The following is a 23,330-nucleotide window of genomic DNA, read 5'->3' on the forward strand; positions in this document are numbered from 1 at the left end:
GTAAACTCAACGGGTTCAAAATTATAGCTCGATCTCCTCTTCTGTGTGATTATTACCCGCCGAAACAAGCTCCATAGACGCCCAGGCCTCGTAACTATCCGCTTTAGCAGCTAGATACGCGGCTCTCCGTACTCGGGACGAGCTGCTGCTTCTCTTTAGGGTATTGGCCGTCCGGGCATCTGTTGATAAAGACGCCGCAGTCTGAACCTCTACTTGTTCTCGAGCTTCGATATGCTCATCAAATGCACCATCGAAACACATATCACTGGCTGGCTCCAACGGCTGTTCTTGGGATGCAAAGGCGGAAGAGGAAAGGGAGAGTGAGTGGCTGAATTGGCTTTCTGGCCCTGGCTCTGGATCCTCGATGTTGTGGTCTGTGATATGAACGTCGACGTCGATGCCGGGGCCATTGTTAGATTGCTGCACAATGTGATGCGATATCTCTTCTTCTGCAGTGGTCTTCCTCTGGTACTCGGGGTCCTTGTCTTCTTCGGTAGACCATGAAGAGGGGAGAGAACCAAGGTGAAATGGAGTTTGGTCAGAGCGAGCGTTATTCAGGAAGTGCCATGCTTGGCGGACCTCGTTTCGTCTGGCTTTTTCTGCTGTCCGGGTTGAATCTTCGGTGGAGAGTCGCGAGTCTACTGCTTGGTTGTTGTCTTGGATAGTCTCTAGGGATGATGGCATAGGGATGCGGCCTGAAGATGAATGTGATGATGAGAATATACTTGATTTTGCAGGGTGGGGTTTGTGGAGTCTTGGTTGCGGCTGTGCGCTAGTTGTTTCTAGTGGTGAATTGGTGTGATCTGGTGCTCTTCTATCTGAGCTTGTATCGTCGTCGGGGTTTCCAGTGGTGAAATCTATTGTGGTTCTGGGTATGCCATCGCGATTACTGGGTAGCTGGCTTGATTGTGACGCGGGTTCTTCGTAGCGAGTTCGTTTTCTTGAGCGAAGGTCTTCGTCGTTTTCCAGCATGTCTCGCATGTGATGGTCGTGGGTGAATTCCGTTCCTGTGCACAGATGGCCGAAGAGACTTTGCATGGAGACGTCCTCATCCCATGTTAGAGGGTCAACTGTACAAGGACATATGTCTTTTGGTTTGAATGCGGAGACCAGCTCGCATAATTCTGCGTAGGATGAGTGGCGCGAATATGGAAAGTGCTACCAGATGTTAGAGCATATTTGATTCAGTTTATGCAAACCCACTTACAATAACTCCTGGGAGCCGATTTCCTAGCCTATCATGTTGTCCTGTGGATACCTGGTTGTTATCGGACCAAATTTTGTCGCGGAAACGGCCCCGGCTGAGGATGTTAACTAGATTTTCCAGGGGTATATCATGATCATCTTTCATCCCATAGCTATCAAGCTGGAGTGCTTTACTGCTGGACTTGCATGCCTCAATGAACGCCTCTCGCGTCTCCGAGAGTATTTGAGGATCGTGAATGCTTTCGAGACAGAGTTTCTCTAGCTGCTCTAGTGAAAGCTCGTTCGGGATTTCGAGCTCATGAATCTGATACAGGTCACCACCTCCGCCTCCAGCTCCAACTTCGGGTATTTCCGAGCCATCATTCGTTCGACTAACGATCGGGATTATATGAACCGGGTTCTTCGAAGAAATGGCCGAACATTGTACGCCTGGCTCACAACTATGGATGCGACACCCTTCGTCTTCACTCAAACAGCCAGGAACAAATCTATTCCCGAGCTCAAAGCCACAAAGGGCAGATGCTTCGCCGGTCCCCTGTTGAGTGGGAACGAGCGACCTATACAGACCTCTTTGGTACCGATCCACATGGACCTGTTCTGTTGGCATAAAATCAAAGTATTGGGGACGTAACACATATATACCTTTGAATTGAGAGCAGCAGAAAGTGCCATCCAGACTTCCTCATATCCGAAAGTCCATGCTCGGAAGTAGAAGATAGTGTCCTCTGGATAGGATGCGACTTTCTGCAGAAGTTCTGCTAATCCTTTTGCCTTGGATGGAAATGTACGGTATATAGACGAGTGGCGGGCAAATGTACTGTCGAGATAGATCTTATCCAATCGCTTTCCACCTAGAGTGTAGGGAATGAGAACCGGATGTCGGATAAGACTGTTGACCCACCAAGACTCCGCTGTTCTTTGTCAGAGCTATGGATCATCGACTAGGTGCTTTGTGAGGATACATACCACGAATGTCGCCGGTGTAGAGAACGGATTTTCCACTACCTTCGATGAGAAACATCACCGCGCCTGTACAGTGATTGGCGTCTAGTAGGGTAACTCGGATGGAGAGCCGAGGGGTAAGTTCGATCTCCGTCGGCGTGTTTAGAGGGATCGGCCGCTATGTGATATTAGTAGGGAGAAGAGAGTATCATGGCGAGACAAGTTACTAAAAGTTTGGATAGATGTTTGTAATGCAACTTCCGGGATTCAAGGATGCCTCTACTGAAATTCATGCGGTGAGGATATTTCTCGATGTGTAAGAGTAGCTATGGAATGAAATCAGTACCACATGTGTTCAGGGTAGGGGTAGGGGTGAAATGATGAATCAATACCTCTCTAGTTGCTGCCGAACAGTAGATGAATGGAGCTCGGAAGGACTCCAAACCCTGGAGATGATCGCTGTGGACATGGCTAAGAAAGCCGGCCAGTGGAGGAGGCCTCTCTGGGTTTTTGCGAAAGTAGTCAACTTTGTCTTTTAGTAGCGATGACCTTTTACATTGTTTGGTAGTGTTGCTCACTCTGAATATATGGAAATTCTACCCGGATTATTAGGTTTTATAATGAATTCTGAAGCAATTGATCATCCACACGTACCTTGGACGATCCCGTCAAAGGTAGACATTGGGGAATATTACAACCGAAAGGGTATATATTAAGTCATTCTAGTAAATGAATTGGTACTTTCGGAGTGGACGGTTAAACCAGTACTAGTAGTTCGTGAAAGAAGAACATGCGATAAGAAGCAGATGATGATGATAAGGCTAGCCGCCTGTTATCCTGAGGTGTCGAATGCGGAGGGGAATTCAGGTATAACAAGTGCCGGGTATACCCCAAATTCCCCCCCAATGGAGGATCGGATTTCGTAGACCGATTCTTGGGGAAATCTTACCGCTTCTTCATGCTTCATAGTGAGCCAATGAGAGAGAAGACAACAAGATGATTTGCTACGATTTGCTAAGTTGATCTCTTCTACTTCTTTTCCTAATGGGTCATTTTCGTTCTTCTCCGCTAATCGAAGCGGTGACTTAGTAATGACAATCCTTCTTTTTTTTTTTTTTTTTTTTTTTTCCTCTCTCTTTTCTCTGACAGTTTTGGAACAACTGCAACGACCCCAGATACCCAAGACAGTACTCCCTGTCCAGTGTCTAGACCGTCCTATCAATAGCTCTTTTCGCCTCTTCGCCCCGTTAAGACTCTTCCATTCAAGTACCTACATGGGCCCCTGCCTGAGACCTAGGCCACCGGAGTCGGATCGTCGACCAAGTGGCCTTGCAGGCGACCAGCGCGAGGCGAGAGTGGATGAGAGACCCGCTCGCCAACGCAGTCGTTTGTTTTGTTCAGGGCTTCTATGGATGGAGAAGCGTTATTCTGTTGTCCCGGAATTAAAGTTGGCTAACTCACTCACAGTCGCTAGTCAAGAATACTCCACGCAGTTGTTCCTTATGCGCTGTTCCATGCATGCATGACGGTGTTGTCAGCAGACATCATGATTGTTCATTTTCAGATGAAAATTCTCATATATAATAGACATCTCGCTCCGTTTTTGGTTTCTTTTTCTTCTAATTTGTCTCCCACAGTTTCATCTACTACTATAGTAATTCATAATTTCCAATCACTCGTCTGTCAGCTGCATTGATTGACATCCTCCTCGTCCTACTAAGTACCGTCATGGGTATTTCTGTCTTCTAGTTCAGGAGACGGAAATTTTTCTTTTTCTTTTTTTTTTTAGCTTTGGGTCGCCACTTGTGCCTGAGGCCAAAGCTTCGTGGAGAAGTTTCACATTATCCTGTCCAGGGGCTACGAAGGTCCTTTCATTTGTGAAGGAGAAGATAATAATAATAATAAAGAAAAAATTGAAAAAAACAAAAAGAGAAAGAGAAAGGGAAGACGGCTACCGACATACACCATACCTCTAAGGCATTCATCGTCCGATTCTGAATCTTCCCACCCGATAATTGCCATCACCCAATCTATAGGCAAGAAGTTGAACTATTGACACATCACCCACCACTACTGCACGGTTGTATGAGTTGGACATCCGCCCATTGATCTCTACGCTTGCTCATTGGAAGATCCCGTATTTGTTGTTTCTGGCCGAGGTTCTCCTGACGACGCGAATCAGCCAGCTGAAACTCTAGTGAGATCTGGTATTCTAGATCGCTATTTGTCCGTCATTTTCTTACTATTGAATTGGCGATCCCCATCTCGCTCCCTTCCGCAAACAGGGCAGTTGGGAATCTGGAATCTGCTGCTATTTCACTTGCTCTTCCCGTTTCTATTCCTTTTTCTCCTAAATATAGCAGGCGGTTCTAAATCCCTGTCAACTGGGACTTTTTCTCTTTTTCTTGTTTATCTTCATGTGGAAATTACCAACAACCCTTTAAGCCGTGTCTCTCACCCGATCCCCTACCTCTTACCCCAACCCTTGAACTTCTATCGGACATTTGATACGGTTCAATCACCCACCACTTCTGTCGCATACTCTCCATACGCAACATCGTACAGTTTGACGTCCCTTCACCATGCACAAACCTTCCCTGGCTCAGATTGTGCACAATGCAACCTTTCCGCGCCCACGCACGAGCGATCCAGCGACATTCTCCGCTCATATCACCCGTAACCTCGTCCCCGAAGTTCGGATCGAAACCTCGACTTTCTATGGATCGCTAGACACCGTTGAAGCTCAATATCCTGGCCTTGATTATTCGTATGGTCCGCATCGCATGAGGCTGAGTCGGTTTCCTTGGCATCGCCGACTTTTTAGAGTCTTTGACGAGCTCGGTTTAACGGAGGCCGAGATATCTTCGCTGTGTCGCTGGGAAGGTACCAAGTCGGCACGGGAGCGGTATGAGAAAGAAGAGGGTATCAAGGTACAAGATACGACGGCCAATGGTGTCCGACCAGCGTCACCATCCCCGCTGCCTTCAATCCAAGTTCATTTCGAAGATGGTCCAGAACGGGTGCGAGAACCAGAGGCCAAGGCCGAATCACGCGAGCATTTCGTTCCGGTAACTGACATCATTGATGACCGCGGTGTCGACTGTGATGTACCTCGGAAGGTTGAAGAAGACTCGAGCGACGAGGAAATGGAAAGCTGTGGCGTGGAACTGAATCATCGTCTACTTGCAGCAAGTGCCGCCCGCGAACGAGGCGCCAATGTTCCGCTAGACGAGGACTGGGAGCAATGGCTGAAGGAAGCTGGCGAGCGAGGAAGTTACGCCGACGTAATCAATGCGATTCGAAGAGGCCAACCGTTGGATTTCTTGTATGACATGCCATACCTTAGTAGTAGGACAGGCGCTAGACGATCCGTGTCGCTCTCAGAACGTATCATCCTTCCGCCAACGTCCAGCTTGCTTGCAGCGAGCACTTCTATTCGACGCCCTCCTCATTCTCCATCAGGAACCGCACGATAAGACCCACCCGGAATGATGCTCAGTTCGATTTCTTTGCGTATCCTTGCAGTTTCTCAAGTTTTAGCAGGCAGGCATGTTTTCCATCTAGGTGCATTTATGGCGCATCAGCGGCGGTTTCTTCTCTCTTTTCTCTATCTATACAGGGCGTAATACTCTGTTCGATCGTTACTGTGGACCGCGATTAGGCTTCTTTCTCTCACTTTTCCCGACCGCTGATTGTTATAGATTTCCTTGCGTTTAGCCCTCCCGTCGATTCCTCTAATACCCCTCCTGTCTATGTCGTATCTCATTACAGCATTGCATAAAATGGCCATTGGTATTTTTCGTCCAGAAAGTGACTTCGCCGAGATACATTCATATCCGTAGTTCTGCCTTCAAAAGCCCGTTGCGTCCCATCTCCTTTTCGGTCATTTGGTCTCCTCATGGTCTCCTGGCTGATAACAACAATCTGACGGTCCATTCCCGGTTCACTCGCACTCGGAAACTACTCCGGTACGATATATTTAACTTAAGTTATCCTCCACTGGGATTACTAAGTTGTTCAGTAGGATAGGATATGGCTCCTTGAGTGACAGCTGCCAGGGAGACTGGCGATTGGCTCCGCTTAGGTGTATCATGTTACCTACTTCCTTGTATAGGAATAATGACTAGCTAATGAAGCTTAGTTTTGGCGTCATTATGTTCCCTTTTACACCTGTAGATCTAGGTCGCACGAGGATTTCCCCGTATAAATCTAGATTGCTCGTGATAAAGTGGGTGTTACAGTCACGGGGTAATGGAGCTTCTTCAAGTCTCCACTTCTAGGTAGTTAGAGCTCCCCGCGATATTCCCTCTCCACCTCCTTCACACCGAAAACATCACCATAATTCTTTGCGCCGGTAACAGAGAATGTGCTTATGCTATGATGCAATTACACTCTTAAAATGATGCTATCTGGCTTACTATAGCATTTGCGACCACCGTCGTCCCCCCCTCCCTCAACACTTCCCACTCGTTACCTCTACAACCACCATGATCAAAGCGATCTTCTACAGCAAGTTCGACACCCAGGAGGGTAAGCAAATCATTCAACCTCACTTAGCTTTCAAGCAAGGTAGTCAATTGATCGCTACAATTTTTAGGGCCTAAGGTCGTCCACCAAGTTCCCGATGGCGCGATAGTTCCCTCCGCGACCGCTCCGTCGCAGCCCCTCTTCCTGACCTTTTCCGACATCTCCTTCTTCGTGATTCCCCGTCAAGAGCTATGCGGAAACTTGATGCAGGTTTGCACAAACGGATACCGGATACTTGGTTACCCGATCTGCATGAAATCCCTCCGATATGACCGCAACGAATTCATCTTTAATTTTTGCATCGTGCTGGCGGAGGAAGAAGATTTTAGCACGTACAAAAGTGTGGTCCAGAAACTTGCGGACCTGATGCATGGGTTGGAGGAGCAAGGCCAATTCCTATCCAGGGATCACTCAAAAAGTGGCGAGGGGAAAGTTTATAGCTTGTGCGAGACATTGATGGAGGATCTAAATAACTATTGCGAATGCATGATTCCCATCGGTACGCACCTTACTACAAAGGGGGGGGGGGGGAAGTATAGTAGATGAAAGGAGGCCAAATTGCTGACTTGAATGATACAGACGAATTAAACACGTTGAATATCAAGCTGTTCCCTATCTACCCCTCTCCTCCGTCTGTCAAAGCCTGGCACGTCCCCTTGTTCACTGTTCGATACCAAACCTTCATGGATGAGAATTGGGATCTCACGATGCAACGAGTATGCCTCCCACATCATTAAGATAGCTCTGGCACAGTTTTAACATGATGCAGATCGTCCCGCACATCAACGGTGTCAACAGTATCCGCATAATCTCCATCCTTGCTGACACAGACTTCTCTCTCACCTGCCGAGCAATCCGACACTTGCTCTACTACAATTGTCTCTTCCTCCTCGACATCTTTTCATTCTCTGCAATCTACGCCCCCACAGCTCAATTTAGCTCCACGATTGCGTCAAACGAGAACATGCAGCGAGAATGCGCACGCTATGTCAACACACTCTTTGCATCCCCTGCTGCCGCATCAACCTTCACGAATCCTACCCGAAGCTACGACCCAGACGCTGTATGGCCGCCCCTCGGTGAAATCGTCACAGGCACTACTGCCAGCGTCGATATAGCCAGCAGCAATGGAAGTGTTAGTCCCGGGAGCCCTAGTCCAGATCCTACCATCATAGCGCCAGGTAGTACGGCCGCGACAATAGAGGACCAACCGGAAAGAGAGGTAGTTGACGGAGTCGGATTAGTCGAGCTTTACGCCAGTCTCAAACAAGGCCAAAGCGTCAAGCAATGGTACATGCATCATAGCAGACAACTAGCCCACATCGACATTCGTCGCTTCATCACGTTTGGCATCATCAAAGGGTTCTTATACCGTGTGCACAAATACGCCTACGCGACAGGATGTCCCGCTCCACCCTCGAAATATCACCATCACCACCATTATCACACTCACTCCGGTCCATCATCTAGAGGCCCTGGGACAGGGACCAATAGTCCCTATGCGTCAAGTGTGGGGGATGATTCGGCGCCCATCGCCGCGCACCAGCATGATGGACCTTCGACCTCCGTGCACAGCGGAAGTCGTCCAGGAACAGTGATCGAAGATGAGGACGACGAAGACTACATCGACGATAAGACTCTGTCCAAATACCTCGATGGAATGCATTGCTTTGATCAAATATGCACTGAACTGGAAATTAGCGAAAAGGAGTTTACCGCTAGATTGAAGCGGTATCCCGGGGAGGTGTTAATCATACACCGATGATCTTTCTCCGGTTAAACCTATCTGTTTCTTTACTAAGATTTAATGATACCCAATAAATGAATGCCTTGGATTGGAGAACATCTTTGAAATTTAAATCTTCGTTACTATTGAGCAATTCTGAGATGAACATGTACCCTCCATCTAGTGTAAACCCCCAACGCCAAACACATAAAGCCCCCATAATCGACGCTCAAATCAAACCTACGACTTTAATGATACCCAATCCCCGGTTTGGATCACCATGCAAAGCAAACGTACCCGAGATTAGAAAGGGCATCTGAAATGTACATGGAAAGTTCAAAATAAAAATAAAAATAAACCCATTATAGGGTTAGTTGCATGAGGGGTAAGGGAAGAGACAATATCACTCCTGCTCCTCATCCCAACCCTCAACTTCTGCCTTCTCGTACTCAGCCATGAGCGATGGGTCAAAGACAGACTCATTATTCCTCGGCACAGAAGTCTTGCAATCTTTGAAAATCGGTCCGATACAGTCACGCCAGCGCTTGCGTCGGTCCATGAGAGTACGAGCGACGTCGCCGATAGCGGGACGGCCCACACCAGCGGCACTAACAACGTGGCTGCCGCCGCCAGCTCCGCCTGGCCTGTGCTTAGCCTGGGAGCCCTTCTTGCTCTTCCCTAATGTCCGGGTACGCTTGAGATAGGCCTGTTGTACCTGTGAGTCGAGATCATCGTGGATGGTCATGTACTCCTGGTACGCCATGCGTTCACGGGCAATTTCTAAGAGTCTTGCTTTTCGGGCACTGTTGACGATCATCTGCTTCTTCAGTTCGCTTTGCAGGAGACGTAGTCGCTGAGCGATGTCGTCGTCATAATGGGCGTCGTAGTCAGGATTGTCCTCGGCGCCCAGGAAGCCGACGTGACGGAGTTCTGCTTTGAGGCGCTCATCGAGTTGGGCGTGGTCCAGCTTCGCCGCAGGCACTTTGAAGCCGCTTGGGGATGCATCAGGGAACGATGTCGCGGAAGGTTGTGGTTTGCTTTCTGAGTCACCCCCAATGGGGTTGTCGAGGTCCATTGCGTCACCGAGTGAAGAACCGTTCGGTAATTCCCCGTTGACTGTGCCGTTGGCGCCAGGGTTTTCGTCGGGAGCACGGTGTTCGTATCGTAGTAGAGAATAAAGCCGGCTAACTAATGGGCCAACTGAGACCTTGTCCGTTTCCATAGTTTCGTCTGTCACCTGATCGATGTTTCCACGTCCCTGGTTCAAGGGCAGACGTTCCTTGTTGCCGTTCTGGTCAACATTCATCAGCCCATCCTCCTCGGCCCAGATCTCATTGTAGTGTCTCTTCCCACGTCGAGGCATGATGAACGGTGTCGCTCGATCGCCCTGTGCGAGTTAGCAACGAGGCGTATTTGGCAACAACTAAGGGAACAAACCTTCTCTTTGAGGAAAGCAATATCTTCCTCCATCAACGGGCGGACATATGGTTCAACATAGGCGAGGAATGTATTCGCGCTGACCTGGTTTGTAGGCTTGGCGTTGCTATAGTCTTTATCTGGAGCTATACCAGCCATCATATGACTTAAATCACTGGCCGGGAAACGAGTGACGCTGTAGATTTCTTTCCTTTCGTCATCGGTCATGTCGGGAGTGACATCGCGTATATGGTATATAGTCGGATCGTCGAATTTCACGGGATTTGGACCGAAGACTTGGATTTGTGGCACAGCTGGAGCTGGCTCAGGCTGATGCGAATCTGAGCTATCGTCCGACATGGGTGATCCAGGGGCTTGAGCTTCTGTGTCAGCCTTCACTTTGGGGGAATTGGGTTCCGGCGGCGACAGTGACGAAGTACTCTTCGACTTTTTAGATATAGGCGATGCAGCTAAAGCAATTAAATATTAGCCTGCGGATGCAACATAGCAGTGCCATAAATCCGAAGGGAATCGGCCTATGAGCGACGGGGCTAGACTGCGGTTAAGGTGAATGTGAGGAGTGTCGACTTACCACCCTCCACTTTGGTTTCCGCACCATCTTGTCGAGAAAGTTCATGGGCGCCATGAGCTAACGGGCGATCTTCCTTTGAACTGCTGCCCCGTTCTTTGCGCTTCTTTAATTTCCCTCCTTTGGGCGCTTTCGATTCCTCCTCTTCGTCATCAGCTTCGCGCTTCATTTTCGGACGGTCACCATCGTGCTCGGGCTCCTCTACCACCTCCTTTCGCTTTTGAGACAGCTCTCTGATGCCAGCATCGCATGCATCACTACGAGCTTCTGCCAGCTGACTGAGTGTCTTCAGATGCTCCATCAATGTCTCTAGGGACTTCGAGTCGGGAATAGGTCCAACGCCGCCCATCCGATCCAGGATCTCTCCATATTGCGCGGTGACTGGCACGAGCAGTTTCGATACATCATTGTCGAGGTAGCTGGATACAGGGGCGGTCGGGGCACTGAAACTCGAGTTGGGTGTGGTGTTTCGGCTTCGAGAGGGGCGCGCTTCACGGCCTTTGCCTTTTCCTTTGCTTGCGGAGGGCATGATGTGATGATGACCCGAAAAGGTGTTTAAACTTGAGAAGTGGGCTGTGTAGCTGTATGTTTGTTTTGGATGGCTTTAATATCCCATAGTATTCAATTTCCGGGAGGGGTTTGACGTTTAGTTCGTTCGTTTTATAGGGTTTATGGAGTGCGCTTCGTTAAATGGTCGCAGTCCATGAAGATAAGCCCTGCAATAGGCTCTGGCCGTGTTCTCTTCTGTCCCCCATCATCATCGGGGATATCGCGATGTTTCCCCAGATTGGGCACGTGAGGTCACATGAATACATGTGATTAGATAATCGATGATCTTGATCAGTGATAGCCAAAAATAGTAAGCGATTGGCAAGTGGAGACTCTTCATTTCAACATACTAAACTGAAATACTACTGTTTATCTGCCAATGCTGCCAGTATTACCAAGAGTTGGCCCGTGTTACACCTATGGGTATCATGCCTAGACGCTTCATAGTCCCTCCTGCAAATCAAAGCCACCAATAATGCAATGCAGGTGGCTCTGCTCGCCCTATGCCGCTCGCTAGGGATGCACATACATACTACTTGGATGGATGGTCGCATTCTTATCTATTTTACGAGATAGGTTTCTTCACTGGTCAACATTCCAGGTGGCGAAGTGCGTTACTTCCATTTTTTCTTGTCTCTCTTGTACCTTTTTTGTTGTGGGTATGTGTATGGCTCGTCACACTGACGGCGGAGATATCCGAAAACGTCATGCAGTCCAACTGCGAACGGCAACCCGAAGGCCCTGGCATGGAGAAAAGACGGGTTCAACAGGATCCAAGGGAGGAATACAACCTCTATACAAGGACAGGGAGAAAAATTTTTCTCTTCACCGCAACCACTTTATAGGGTGTGTCAGCAGTGGAAGCGACCATCACGGCCAACCATGCGACCTGTCAGACATTCCGCTTGAAACCATCGAATTCAATCCTTACATTCCTGATTTGGCCGCAATACTTTAGATCTCTCCTCGACCGCGCAACTTAATCAAGATGTTTTGTTTGTTTCATCTCTAAGCCGCAGTTTTTTTCTGTTGTAAGGCAGTTCTTGTTGCTTCGCCATGTGTATGGTCCATATGATTGTTACTTTCGAAAACGCTGTGCCATTGCCTTCGACACCGTTGATTGGAACTGAATCCACCTTCCGCAGTATATGCGAGAAACAAAACACCAACAATGTCTCCGCCTGCTGCTGCGAAATCTCTCACCACGGCTGCCACACTCTTTCCAGGTCCAGGGAGAGCGACGAACACTACTCCATCGGCCAACGTACGTCTCAAGAATCTCCACATGTTGTGTGAAAGGAAATTCTCACATTGAACGACAGGACAGCGCGAGCTTCCGCTTCGTAGTGGATGGTACGGTTCAGACACTGTCCTCCCAGGATACTCCTGGGAATGCCCCAATACGAGGTCTCTTGTTCGTTCCTAGTCTCGATGTTGAGGATTCATGCAACAATCTCACCGCTCCATTCATACCCACCCATGTCACCCGGCATCCTGACGTGGATAGATTCAGGTTCCAGACCATTGGCCTTGCGCCGTGGGTGAACGCTGAGTGTGCTGAGTCCTTCATCAACGCCTCGCAGCGTGTAGGTTCCGATGCGCTGGTATTCTTCTTGCCTGGGAGCAACAATACCAAACCGCCACCAAATGAAGATCCGACGTGGTCATTGAGAGACGGTGATGATTGGAAGGACCCAAATATCCTCCCCGTGTATGCGATCCCTGGTCCGGCGGGTGTGACCCTCATGAATCAGCTGGCGTGGTATCCGGGGAACACAAACCATGCGCACAATGGTCACAATGCTTCCGCATCTGTGACAGGTCAGTCTGACATACGGCTGCTTAGCCTTATTGATTTTGGTAAGATTAAGAATCCGGTTATTCATCCGTGACGAATGCTAACAGGTGGTCCATAGAAAAGACTCAAGGTAAAATGCCCAGTCTCTGGGGGTTCATTCTTGCCATCCTAGGGACAATTTTGGTTCTCAGCATGATTGTTTTACTTTGCTACCAACTGGTACAGAAGAGGCGCCGGGAGAGGCTGCAACAGAGGATTGAGTCTGGAGAGGCAGACATGGAGATGTTGGGTTTGCACCTCATGAAAGTCCCACAGGAGATCTTAGATACACTGCCAATATACACATATCCGGATTGGAGCGCATTGGGTGACACCACTGAGCCCAACGACAAGAGTTCTTTACGGTCCAAGGAACTCCAAGAATGCACAGAGAAACAGGAGGAAACAGACACGAGCCCCGACACCATCACAGCGACTGAGGTACGGGATGACAAGAAAGAAAGCCAAGAAAATGAAGAGTCGGGAGGGGAACACTTGTCGGGCAATGCCGACAACTCCCCCAGCGCGCCGTCCCGTTCGTTGTCAACCAACGCCTGTGCCAAAGGCCGCCCTCCCAAGCTTAAGAGATTGAGCCACTCGCAAACCACATGTGCCATCTGCCTCGAGGACTTCGTCCCGCATGAGTCTACTGTCCGCGAACTCACCTGCGGTCATATCTTCCATGTCGAGTGCATCGATGCGTCGCTGACGCGGAATAGCTGTCTATGTCCGATGTGCAAGAAAAGTGTTTTGCCGCCAGGGTATTACCCGGCGCCTATCACCAATAGAGTAGTTCATCGCGATTTCATGATGCGGAGGGCGAATTCGGCTTGAGTTGGATTTTGTTCAGTGGTTGGTTTATGTGGCTGTATTTGATGGATATACGTTATGATACCCTGCATGGTTGGCTGTTTGTTTTTTGGTATAGGTCATATCATATAATACATAGATCTTCAGCTTTTAATTTTGGGTCTTGAGGATTCTATCTTCTCTTAAACATGCTTCTTTGAATAAAAACAAAAGATAACATTCAGCTCAGGAAAAGGATTCGGGCTATTCTCTATTATGCTACAAGCGATGAAATAATATTGGTTATCGTTATCTTGTACGGGGGCATAGAGAATAGTTAACCATAGTCAAGCGAGGTTAACGATGCGCCTTGGATAGAATGCAACTTGAATAGTATACACTCAGAACTCCCGAAAAATAAGAATAGAGTCGCCATGTACTATCTAGTTGACTAGACAGCTCAATATAGTATTCAAAATATGCATTAGGGTATAGGTACTCCGTCTACGTCACTCCACGCGCTTATCGATAAGATAAAATAAATCTTCTCCACCAAAACGCACTCCTTCACCTCCTCCAACACCTCAAAACACGACCACCTCCAAATCACCTCCCCTCAATTCCTCTTCCTCCTTCCTCCCTCCTCCTTCCTCCGAAACAATAAAACCAGAAAGAAAAGGAACAAAAGAAAAGAAATGGTAAAACCACTAACCTTCAAGGGCGACAAGCCCAAAAAGGCCAAAAAGCGCAGCGCGCCCTACCCACCGAGCAAACCAACCACCACCACGAAACCCACGCAAGAAGAAACCGCCGAGCAAGAATCCACAGCCGAAGACCAAAGCTGGGTATCAGCGGACGCACCCTCGGACATTGCGGGGCCCGTCATCATCGTTCTCCCCTCAGACCCTCCGACCTGCATAGCCAGCGATGCCAATGGGAAGGTCTTCGCGAGCGAGATCGAGAATCTGATTGAGGGGGATCCGGGTACGGCAGAGCCGCATGATGTTAGGCAGGTTTGGGTTGCGACTAAGGTTGCGGGCACGGAGGGTATTAGTTTTAAGGGGCAGCATGGGAAGTATGTTTTCCTTTCTTTTGTTCTTTTCCTTTTGGGGGTTGTTATTGTTATTGTTATTGTTGTTGTTGTCTTATCCCGTTTTGAGGGGGGAATGAAGGAAAGGTTGGCTAATGTCTGAGATTAGGTATTTGGGCTGCGACAATTATGGAATTCTGAGTGCCGCGTCATCGGCTATTTCGCATCAGGAATCGTTTGTTGTTATTCCGTCCGAGGTGCCTGGGTCGTTCTGTCTGCAGACTGGTGGTGGTGATAAGGAGACGTTTGTTTCTGTTATGGAGGGGAAGTCGAGTAAGGCGGCGAGTGGGAGTGTGGTCGAGGTTCGGGGTGATGCGACGAGTCTCTCGTTTGAGACGACGATGAGGATTCGCATGCAGGCGCGGTTCAAGCCGCGGATTAAGGCCAGCAAGGAAACGAAGGCGAAGGAGAAGATTAGTCGGAAGGAGTTGGAGGAGATTGTCGGGAGGAGACTGGATGATGATGAGGTGAGGAGGTTGAAGAAGGCAAGGAAGGAAGGGAACTTTCATGAGGAGGTGCTGGATGTTAGGGTTAGGGGGAAGCATGATAAGTTTGCTTGAGTTGGTTTCGTTTTTTCCTTTTCATGCTGTTGTTTCTTTGGGGTTATGCATGGTACCATGTCAACAGTTGAGCTTTTACTTGGGATGTTTCTTGGGTATGGTTAGCCTGTGCAAGCTGGCTTGTCTGTACTTTTTCTGTTTGTTACAATATATGGAGCTTTGCGTTCTTTCATGTACCATATAGGGTTGAGGTGGATAGATCATATATGAATGTGGTGATCGTGTACTAGCAATTAATGTGATATCAGGCTCTAAGATGGAACTCAGATGTCACTTGGTTATCGATTATACTAAACCGTGACGATCAGGCCCGGGTGATGGGTAAATAACGTCATGATAAAGTCAGTACCTTGGGGGTTGCCCTCAGGGTCCTCAACCCACTACTATTTAAGATGGAAAGCCCCGTACATCACATATAAATATTCATTACTCATAAATCGGTGGTATCTATATATACAAGAATCTAGTCAAAAGTGATAGCCGCCTTGATAGCAGACTTGTTCCTCATCGACTCCAGGCACTGCTCCCACTCTTCAAGCTTGAACACCTTGTTCACGATGCCCTTGACCTTCACCTTGCCGGAGTCAAGGTAGTCAATAGCAGCGGGGAACTTGTAGGTCTCGGAGAAACTTCCGAGGATAGTGATCTCATCGCCGACTGCACCAAGTGTTAGTCGTTGCTCACTGCATGAGTGGAAGAATTACTTACAGATCTTGCTGGGAGGCCAGGAGACGCGGGCCTCGTTGTTGTACACGCCGTACACGACAAGCTTACCGCCGCGGCGGACATAGTTGATGGAGTCTTCGAGGATCTTGACACTGCCGGTGGCTTCCACGACAATGTCGAAACCGTAGGGGTTCTCCTTCTTCAGCTTCTCGAACTGTGCACTAGGATCCTGACGGGACAGAGCGACATATTCATCACCAGCTTCGAGGGACTTGGCCAGGTCCATCTTCAGACCTTCGGGAGCGGCTACAACAACACGGCATCCACCGCACTGGCGCAGCAACTGAGCGAGGATCTGTTGCATGTTAGATGCGGAACAGTCTCTCGGATATAAATCAACTTACAAGGCCGGTGGGACCAGCACCGAACAATAGGACGGAAGAGCCCATCTTAGGAGCGATCTTGTCCAAACCGTGAGCAGCGCACGAGGCGGGCTCTAGAAGGGTGGCATCGACGTCAGAGAGGTTCTTGATCTTGAAGACCCTGCCAGCTATAGAGAGTCAGTGATGACATGGCAGTGGTTCCGAGGTTCTGCCACTACCTACCAGGATAGGCGCAGTACTCGGCAAAGCCACCGTTCATGGTGACACCGTGAGCCTCGAAGTGCTCACAGAACAACTCGTCTCCACGGCGGCAGTAGAAGCATTCACCGCAGAGTTCTGAGTTGTCGGCGACGACCCGCTCGCCGACTTCGAAGCCTTTGACCTTAGGGCCAACAGCCGCAACGACACCAACAGTTTCGTGACCTGACCACCCATATTAGTATATTTGTATACCTCGACGTGACATGGCGACGTGAAGTCCTTGACATACCAGGAACCAAGGGGAACTAGCACAGGATCAGCAAAGGCTCAATTGATTAGATGTTGGGTGGACAGCTAGAAATCATACCTTGGCAATGAATTGACCCTCGTGGATGTGCAGGTCAGTACCACAAACACCGCAAGCCTTGACCTTGACCTATAGCAATCCGTCAACAAACCACTCTGCACGACCAGCCATATGACTACCAAAAACAACTAGCACATACCAGGACATCATTGTCACGGAGCTGAGGAAGGGGAACGTCAACAACAGCATGCTTCTCAGGCTGCTCATATCTGATATGGATGATTAGCATTGACCAATTGATCGGGCAAGGGCACTAGGGGTCAGTCGTTACCTGAGAGCCTTCATGGTCTGAGGAAGAGACATGGTGGATGATTGTCGTTCTAAAGAGAGTCAGCGATTGCCTGTTGTATGGTCGATTGATTGCCAAGGAAGGGGGTTCTTACAAGGATATCGAAGAGGGAGAAAAGACAAGTACGGAAGGGAAGTGCTCAGGTTAAGGATATGAAGATCGATTGACTGAGGATGATAATGAAGAAAGAAAAGTGAGAGGAAAGGAGGGAAAGAGAGGGAAAGAGGAGATATTTGAATGTATCGCTGGAGCCGTGAGGATGGAGGGGAACTGAGGGGAATGTAGTCAGTTTCACCGAGGAGGAGGAGGAGGAAGAGGAGGAGGTACGAGTCCAAACACCTGTTACTATCCAGTACACAGTACGTACTATACTTCTTACTACTACCTACCAGGTTCACTGTCCTCCGGTCCATTCGGCCAATCCCGGTGGGGTCTCAACGAGTGGGTCCCATCAGTTGACTGTTTCTCAAACGTCAGAAAGCGCTGGAAGATGCGCCTAATTCGGTCCTAGTCGTATCGATGCCTTATTTCTAACCACTTGTTTGGCCAACCTATCCCATTAATACTGCACCTGACCAGGGACGATACTCTCTTCATTCGATACAATACCTACTATCGCTTACCGTCTAGTGTGGTGGTGATTATTAGAGAACAACAAGTACAAAACTACAGACAAATTGGAAGAGGGTCAAAGCTACGACAAGACCAGAAATGACTTCATAGAATCAGCCAGAACTCGGCCCCACTCGGTCCGTCGCAAGCAAAAAACGACTAAAACAATTTACCTACTTACTACTAGTACGATGGAGTATGGACGGGTGCACTAGACTCGCATCGTCGTCCCATGACTTCACTCCCCCACTTCGCGTCCCGCAAATATAACCTCATTAAACCCCCAAACAAGGCACACGAGGAGAGAAAGCCAGCGAAAGGAGAAGAGAGAGAACCTCCAGGAACCACCCTATCGAAACAATTTGGTTCCTGATGGGGCTGAGGCTGGATTTCCATGTCAGAAGCTTTTCTCGAGGCACCGGACCCTGACCACCACCACCACCACCACCACCACAATTACTGATATCATCCGCCGAACCGTCCATGGTTCTGGAACAGGGGACACGCGCGGGCTTGTACACAGTATGTACGTATGTTCCTCCGGAAATCCAAACCGCAAACACACTTCACGGCTGCTCCACTTTTTTATTTTTTCCCACCACAACCTTAGCTCTTAGGTTGGTCCTTACTGCCACTTCTCGTCAACAAGAGGCTTTTTCTCGTTGTCCCCGAAAAAAAAAAAAAGAAAAGAAAAGAAAAGAAAAAGACAGAATTAGCGCATCAGGTGATACAGTATTTAAAGCCTTAGTATGCATAATGGCATTTCGAGTAGGTTTCCCTTCTAGGACGGCAGAAAGGGAAGACAGTGAAAAAAAAAAAAAATTAAGTACTGCCAAGGCGAGTTTTCAGTCAATGGCAACAAGACCACAGCGAGATCCCTAAAAGCAGTTGCAATAGTACTGCCAACAGGACATGCAGAGTAGCTCGAGTTGATGCTTGTGGCTTGTGGCTTAGGTCGTATGACCCCGGCGCCCATAGTTTGAGAAAACCCTAATTTTACACGAAATATATATCCAGTTCGAGTAGAACCCAGCAAAGCGGAGGGCACGGCGACTGCAGCCGGTGCATTACTCCTGATCGAATTACGCATCACTTCCCAGTTCTGGCCCGGTCTATGTTTCAAATCCCTCCTAGTTGATGCTACCCATACCGTACAATGGAGATACTCGCAAGGAAAAAGCAAGTCAAATGGACAGGCAAAACTATTAGTTATATTTTAACCAATGAGGATAAACGCCTCTAGCATAGGAATATGGTCATCACGAACGTCAGAACCAGTCGTCTCAGGGATACCAGCCCAGTGACATGTCTATTTCAGTCCAAATCCCTCACTGTTGAGCACTGCTCCCCAGAGCCTCTGCTCTAATTGTTCCCGTGTAGTATACCGGTACAACCCTAACATATTAAAACATGTACGTGCAGTTGGGAATCGCGACGAGTCGTCTCCGAGACAGGCCACCCGGATTACGAGACTCGTCGCCCCCATGGCTGGAATACGATCACTGCCTGTAATAAACGATAGTATCTTTCGCTGTGCCTGCGGCTGTGTGTGCTCGAAGAAATCCCAGAACCACTGCACAACCGGCACCATCTCTGGCCGGGTGTCCGACCAGTTGTCATACGTAGCAACTGCCCGTAAGGACACCACGTCCAACGGTTCGTCTGAGCCGCGTACTAGAAGTTCAATCTCCTCAGGGCGAAAGAGGGATAACGCATTACCGCCACAAACAGTGAAGAAGCCACGCTTGAAGGGCTCGAACTGTCTGGTAACGGCCGTATCCAACAGGTAATGAACATACAAGTCTACAAACTCCCGTCGGTTCGCATTTGTAACAGGCCGCTTGTCGCCCCCAGCACAGAGCGGCACCGCAACTACTTCACCATAGCGATCCATTTGAGAGACGAAGTCATAACAGAAGGTCTCCGCAACATCTCCTTCGAAATCCAGAAGGGCTCGGAGGCCCTTTGCAAGTGCAGGTCGATACTCAGCCAGGTCATCGAGGTTACACTTGTAAGTCGACCGTGTTGTTGCAGGCTGTGGTCCAGTCGTTTGCGGCGCCGCAGCCAAAAGTTTCTTGAACGCGAAAGGGGGAAGGTTTATATCAAGAATTGTGGAGTTGTAGATGGCTAGTCCCAGTAGAACTCCGACCAAAAAGAACTGTTCCGATGATTCAAAGCAGTACGGATTGAAATAACAAAACTGCGAGTCTTCGTCGTAGATGAAAAGTCCTGCATACATGTTAATACAAATACGAATCATGGTCAACGATTGTCTTACCGTGATGAGGGTCAAAGATCTCCCGGACTAACAGCAAGAACCATTCCTTGCGGAGACCGCCTGCGTCCACACCCTCTTCACCGACAAATTCTATACGGAGGCCCTTCTTGATCTCTTCTTGACTCGAACCTACAACTTCACTAACACTTCGGAGGCTGTCATCGACTAAACAATCGCGTCGCACTCTTAACAAAAGATACTGGCTGATCGCTTTCCGACTCAATATGCTATTGAAGAAGGCTTCGCGGGCCTTGACTTCCATTTGCCGACGTGCATCGTGCTCAAGTATATGAATCTTAGCCCAGATGCTAAGGAAGAATGGGTATTGACAGAAAGAGAACTTCGTGCTCTTTGACTCCCAGGCTTCAAAATCAGCCACAAGGTCCGAGTAGTCTAGCAACGTATTATAGAATGCGCTGACTGGAACAATTTGCCCTCGTCGGTATCCTTGAGGTTTGGCCGCAGGACCTGCTTCCTGACCGAGTATTCCATCCGGCTTGCGAGCAATGTTCGCGTTATTGGCAGTGAAAAGAAGTGACATTACTCTGGCTGCTGCCCGAAGCTGCCAGTCGTCACTATAGACCACCGGCTGATCACGTTTCTCGGTGGCCTGTTTATTGGTGCTTCTCCCATTAATGGCCGCGTGCAATTCCGCTGGCGTATTGCCGGCGGCGCTGGAAAAGCTTGGGACTAAATCGTCATCATGCTGTGCAGACTCGCTGCGTTTCCGCCCATGTTGACGAGTCAAGCGATACGTCACGAAGCTGCCGACGAGATCGACAAGCTTTTCAAATTGCCCGGCTGAAAACCGCGAAAACCAAGAAACAAGATAGTGATGGCAGTCATTAGGTAGGTTCGCTAACAAACCCAGTATCCGCTTGACGATGCCGGAGTGGTAACCAGGTCCTCCGCTCCGATGTCTGGAGGGAGATTTGATATCAGGAGGCACTGGTCTATGACCGGTATCTTTCGTATTAGATGGTCTTCTGTCACTACGGGCTGCAGAAGCGGCTCCAGGGTGGAGCGCGACATGCTGACTCGACGAGTATATCAATGGATTCACCAGGAGCATCAAGAGGAACCTAACATCCTCCGGTCTCTTCAAAGGCCGCCGGGGCCGCTTCAAGAGATTCTCGGTAGCTTTCATAAGTGTCCTGTGCAGGTGCAAGCGCGACTCCATGAAGTCTCTTTCAATGAGGCTCATATCCACAGCATCCCACCTCTTATTTCTCGTACAATCATCTCCGTCACGGACGTCAAGAGGCTTCAGCCCTGACCACTGTTCGACCCATGACGTTCCTGCCGTCATGATCAACTGGTACCAGTGTGCCAGTTCAGCCCAATTGATACGGGGACTCCTGGAGCTGACAGCTCTTGCAGAACTAGCTGGTTTTTCTTTCAGGTGATGAGATCTAATTTGTTCGGTTTCGTTCATCCACCAGGAGGAATTTTCGGCTAAATCTCCTAAGAGAAGAGTCTTTGCATCTGGTTCAAATACCGGATGTGCATGCGTAACACTATTATCCGGTTTTTGTTTAGGCGGGCTGCACTCACTTGTAGACGGTGGTGTATGTTGTGTCGTAGTGAAGGAGCTGTTGAGGCAATCGCAGCCTTTGAATGAAGTTATGATATACTCTTCTACCGCCCTAAATATGTAAGGGCGACTTGGCTTATCTCTGGCTGCATAATCGCATGGTCGCCCAGCTTCACGTGGAGAACGGTCTCTTTTTGGCGTGTTTTGTACATCCCGATTTCTCATATGAGAATCTCTTCCTTCGGTTTGTAACGAAAACGGAGCAGCATTAGGTTTCAAGTAATTTGCCGTACCATTCATCACATCCGGCTGTCCAGACCTACTGGACGCTGACGCACTACGACCCCGAGGATCCACCGGCCGGGGTTCGGTGAGATACCCAGATGGTTTACCTGGGGATCTTGATGAATTTTCGTCTTGTCCGTTGGTATGCCTATCCGCCTGGCTTCCCCCGGGGCATGCTCGTGGGCCCCGCCCATCCAAGAGTTGTCGGAGATAGCTCGAAATGCATTCATCGATGATAGCCTTCGTTCGTTCAACGGACAATGGAATAGCTAAATCATACAGACTGAAGTTAGACAACAAGCATTGAAGAATGTTAGACGCTACAGCGCACCTTTCCTGGGTATTGTCGGCAATGGCTTGTCGTCCTTCCCTGGATGAGCATGCCCGCTCGACTCGGTGGACCCTCTTTGCGGTTCCAAATCATTGACGGTGAGGCATTCTGTACATCGAAAGACATTGAGGTTCCGGGGCCATCGGACAGAGCAGTTGCATGTCATGCACTTCCCCGTCGTCAACTCCTCCCCGGGCGACAAACGCGGGGCGCCTTTCCGAGGGCTACTGGAAAGGGGATCGGGTAAATACGTGACCTCGTCGTCATCGTCGTCGGAATCTAGAAAGTCGCGCTTGGATATCGACTTGTTTCGTCTTCTGCTGGAAAATGGCGATGGGAATGGATGGCTGATCGAGCGAGAATGTCCTCGACGCTGAAAATGGTGTGGCGGCGAGGTTGCCAGATTTGCGACCATGGAGGGCGGAAATTGAGCTTCATGGGGCAATGACGATGGGGCGCCCCTCTCCGTCGGCAAAGGAGGGAGGGGCGCATTTAAATCGACGACATTTGGATGTAAAGTTGAAGGGTGGGATGGATTACGTGTAGTCCGCGGCGGCATATGGGCGCATTTGTTAAATTAATACTTTTGCTGTTGAGTTTATTTGATCCCGGTAATGGAACGAAAGTTACCGGGTGGGTGGACGATATGAGAGGGAACAAGATCTTGGTTGTCGCCCAGAGATGTGGTTCGAAAAGATGCAGCAGGGGGGTCACGTTTCGCAGTTCCAGGTCAAGTAGAACTAGTAGTAATAACCGGGACCGGATACTGCCGAGAAATAAACGATGGTGCACTACCTAACTTTGGCATGGAAGGAAAAAGGTTAAGAGTGTAGTCCACCAACCGAAGTGGAGATTCTAGTATTGTAGTTCGTTGCTTGAGTAAGTAAACAAGAATGGGGGAGAAGGGGGAGGGAGGGGAGAAAGTAGTATGTTGTACAAGCAAAGACAAAACCTGCAGGTAAAAAGAAAAGAAAAGAAAAGAAAAGGAAGCACCGGTTGGACTAGTGAGGCAATATTTGAAGTAGTAGTAGAGAAAGCACGACGGATTAGGGAGGTCGCATAGGGAGGTGAAACCGTGACTTACTCCGTAGTTGTAAGTTGCAATCCGGAGGGGACAGGCTGCCTTAGGCAACCCACCTTCCTAGGCTGACTT

At 49.0% G+C, this 23,330-nt stretch overlaps 9 protein-coding genes across 9 annotated transcripts; 5 read left to right on the top strand and 4 right to left on the bottom strand.

Annotated features, from left to right (window-relative positions):
- Positions 1–16: 16 nt before the first annotated feature.
- On the bottom strand, positions 17–2,952 carry BDV27DRAFT_129351 (putative DNA repair protein). Its single transcript, XM_032067175.1, has 7 exons — positions 2,803–2,952; positions 2,727–2,744; positions 2,541–2,674; positions 2,173–2,474; positions 1,849–2,117; positions 1,208–1,798; positions 17–1,158 (listed from the first exon to the last, which is right to left on the bottom strand). The coding sequence occupies exons 4-7, from the start codon at positions 2,225–2,227 to the stop codon at positions 22–24; spliced, it is 2,052 nt and encodes a 683-aa protein (XP_031926939.1). The 5' UTR covers positions 2,228–2,474; positions 2,541–2,674; positions 2,727–2,744; positions 2,803–2,952; the 3' UTR covers positions 17–21.
- A 1,335-nt stretch (positions 2,953–4,287) lies between these two features.
- Positions 4,288–5,690, top strand: BDV27DRAFT_3207 (uncharacterized protein). Its single transcript, XM_032076318.1, has one exon. The coding sequence runs from the start codon at positions 4,731–4,733 to the stop codon at positions 5,622–5,624; it is 894 nt and encodes a 297-aa protein (XP_031926940.1). The 5' UTR covers positions 4,288–4,730; the 3' UTR covers positions 5,625–5,690.
- Positions 5,691–6,435: 745 nt separating this feature from the next.
- Positions 6,436–8,622, top strand: BDV27DRAFT_3218 (nitrogen permease regulating protein NPR2). Its single transcript, XM_032076321.1, has 4 exons — positions 6,436–6,678; positions 6,746–7,174; positions 7,255–7,391; positions 7,445–8,622. Exons 1-4 carry the CDS (start codon positions 6,636–6,638, stop codon positions 8,438–8,440), a joined length of 1,605 nt encoding a protein of 534 aa, XP_031926941.1. The 5' UTR covers positions 6,436–6,635; the 3' UTR covers positions 8,441–8,622.
- Positions 8,623–11,252, bottom strand: BDV27DRAFT_3224 (histone acetyltransferase NGG1). The gene is made up of 3 exons (XM_032076324.1): positions 10,410–11,252; positions 9,839–10,287; positions 8,623–9,788 (listed from the first exon to the last, which is right to left on the bottom strand). Exons 1-3 carry the CDS (start codon positions 10,933–10,935, stop codon positions 8,805–8,807), a joined length of 1,959 nt encoding a protein of 652 aa, XP_031926942.1. The 5' UTR covers positions 10,936–11,252; the 3' UTR covers positions 8,623–8,804.
- A 37-nt stretch (positions 11,253–11,289) lies between these two features.
- On the top strand, positions 11,290–12,078 carry BDV27DRAFT_3242 (uncharacterized protein). The gene has a single exon (XM_032076329.1). It carries the CDS (start codon positions 11,500–11,502, stop codon positions 11,911–11,913), a length of 414 nt encoding a protein of 137 aa, XP_031926943.1. The 5' UTR covers positions 11,290–11,499; the 3' UTR covers positions 11,914–12,078.
- Positions 12,079–12,664: 586 nt separating this feature from the next.
- On the top strand, positions 12,665–13,768 carry BDV27DRAFT_3240 (uncharacterized protein). The gene is made up of 2 exons (XM_032076328.1): positions 12,665–12,815; positions 12,877–13,768. The coding sequence occupies exon 2, from the start codon at positions 12,889–12,891 to the stop codon at positions 13,624–13,626; it is 738 nt and encodes a 245-aa protein (XP_031926944.1). The 5' UTR covers positions 12,665–12,815; positions 12,877–12,888; the 3' UTR covers positions 13,627–13,768.
- A 407-nt stretch (positions 13,769–14,175) lies between these two features.
- BDV27DRAFT_129357 (uncharacterized protein) lies at positions 14,176–15,481 on the top strand. The gene is made up of 2 exons (XM_032067176.1): positions 14,176–14,656; positions 14,781–15,481. Exons 1-2 carry the CDS (start codon positions 14,277–14,279, stop codon positions 15,229–15,231), a joined length of 831 nt encoding a protein of 276 aa, XP_031926945.1. The 5' UTR covers positions 14,176–14,276; the 3' UTR covers positions 15,232–15,481.
- A 151-nt stretch (positions 15,482–15,632) lies between these two features.
- BDV27DRAFT_3260 (zinc-dependent alcohol dehydrogenase family protein) lies at positions 15,633–17,460 on the bottom strand. Its single transcript, XM_032076334.1, has 8 exons — positions 17,120–17,460; positions 16,988–17,057; positions 16,849–16,917; positions 16,771–16,786; positions 16,503–16,703; positions 16,302–16,447; positions 15,940–16,252; positions 15,633–15,888 (listed from the first exon to the last, which is right to left on the bottom strand). Exons 1-8 carry the CDS (start codon positions 17,149–17,151, stop codon positions 15,695–15,697), a joined length of 1,041 nt encoding a protein of 346 aa, XP_031926946.1. The 5' UTR covers positions 17,152–17,460; the 3' UTR covers positions 15,633–15,694.
- Positions 17,461–18,710: 1,250 nt separating this feature from the next.
- Positions 18,711–23,210, bottom strand: BDV27DRAFT_3291 (HECT-type E3 ubiquitin-protein ligase). The gene is made up of 3 exons (XM_032076342.1): positions 22,178–23,210; positions 20,028–22,115; positions 18,711–19,978 (listed from the first exon to the last, which is right to left on the bottom strand). The coding sequence occupies exons 1-3, from the start codon at positions 22,734–22,736 to the stop codon at positions 19,059–19,061; spliced, it is 3,567 nt and encodes a 1,188-aa protein (XP_031926947.1). The 5' UTR covers positions 22,737–23,210; the 3' UTR covers positions 18,711–19,058.
- Between the last annotated feature and the right edge of the window lie 120 nt (positions 23,211–23,330).

This window comes from Aspergillus caelatus (assembly GCF_009193585.1).
Source record: "Aspergillus caelatus strain CBS 763.97 unplaced genomic scaffold BDV27scaffold_103, whole genome shotgun sequence".
Classification (NCBI taxonomy): domain Eukaryota; kingdom Fungi; phylum Ascomycota; class Eurotiomycetes; order Eurotiales; family Aspergillaceae; genus Aspergillus; species Aspergillus caelatus.

Coding starts and splice junctions, on each gene's coding strand:
- BDV27DRAFT_129351 (XM_032067175.1), bottom strand. CDS start 2,227: ATGTTTCTCATCGAAGGTAGTGGAAAATCCGTTCTCTACACCGGCGAC. Junction 2,118..2,172: donor CTACACCGGCGACATTCGTG/GTATGTATCCTC, acceptor GACAAAGAACAG/CGGAGTCTTGGTGGGTCAAC. Junction 1,799..1,848: donor CTGCTGCTCTCAATTCAAAG/GTATATATGTGT, acceptor CCAACAGAACAG/GTCCATGTGGATCGGTACCA.
- BDV27DRAFT_3207 (XM_032076318.1), top strand. CDS start 4,731: ATGCACAAACCTTCCCTGGCTCAGATTGTGCACAATGCAACCTTTCCG.
- BDV27DRAFT_3218 (XM_032076321.1), top strand. CDS start 6,636: ATGATCAAAGCGATCTTCTACAGCAAGTTCGACACCCAGGAGG. Junction 7,175..7,254: donor CGAATGCATGATTCCCATCG/GTACGCACCTTA, acceptor TGAATGATACAG/ACGAATTAAACACGTTGAAT. Junction 7,392..7,444: donor GGGATCTCACGATGCAACGA/GTATGCCTCCCA, acceptor AACATGATGCAG/ATCGTCCCGCACATCAACGG.
- BDV27DRAFT_3224 (XM_032076324.1), bottom strand. CDS start 10,935: ATGCCCTCCGCAAGCAAAGGAAAAGGCAAAGGCCGTGAAGCGCGCCCC. Junction 10,288..10,409: donor GGAAACCAAAGTGGAGGGTG/GTAAGTCGACAC, acceptor TAATTGCTTTAG/CTGCATCGCCTATATCTAAA. Junction 9,789..9,838: donor TTGCTTTCCTCAAAGAGAAG/GTTTGTTCCCTT, acceptor TAACTCGCACAG/GGCGATCGAGCGACACCGTT.
- BDV27DRAFT_3242 (XM_032076329.1), top strand. CDS start 11,500: ATGGTCGCATTCTTATCTATTTTACGAGATAGGTTTCTTCACTGGTCA.
- BDV27DRAFT_3240 (XM_032076328.1), top strand. CDS start 12,889: ATGCCCAGTCTCTGGGGGTTCATTCTTGCCATCCTAGGGACAATTTTG.
- BDV27DRAFT_129357 (XM_032067176.1), top strand. CDS start 14,277: ATGGTAAAACCACTAACCTTCAAGGGCGACAAGCCCAAAAAGGCCAAA. Junction 14,657..14,780: donor TTTAAGGGGCAGCATGGGAA/GTATGTTTTCCT, acceptor GTCTGAGATTAG/GTATTTGGGCTGCGACAATT.
- BDV27DRAFT_3260 (XM_032076334.1), bottom strand. CDS start 17,151: ATGTCTCTTCCTCAGACCATGAAGGCTCTCAG. Junction 16,448..16,502: donor CGAGTACTGCGCCTATCCTG/GTAGGTAGTGGC, acceptor GACTCTCTATAG/CTGGCAGGGTCTTCAAGATC. Junction 15,889..15,939: donor CTGGCCTCCCAGCAAGATCT/GTAAGTAATTCT, acceptor CACTTGGTGCAG/TCGGCGATGAGATCACTATC.
- BDV27DRAFT_3291 (XM_032076342.1), bottom strand. CDS start 22,736: ATGCCGCCGCGGACTACACGTAATCCATCCCACCCTTCAACTTTACAT. Junction 22,116..22,177: donor GCCGACAATACCCAGGAAAG/GTGCGCTGTAGC, acceptor TGTATGATTTAG/CTATTCCATTGTCCGTTGAA. Junction 19,979..20,027: donor GATCTTTGACCCTCATCACG/GTAAGACAATCG, acceptor ACATGTATGCAG/GACTTTTCATCTACGACGAA.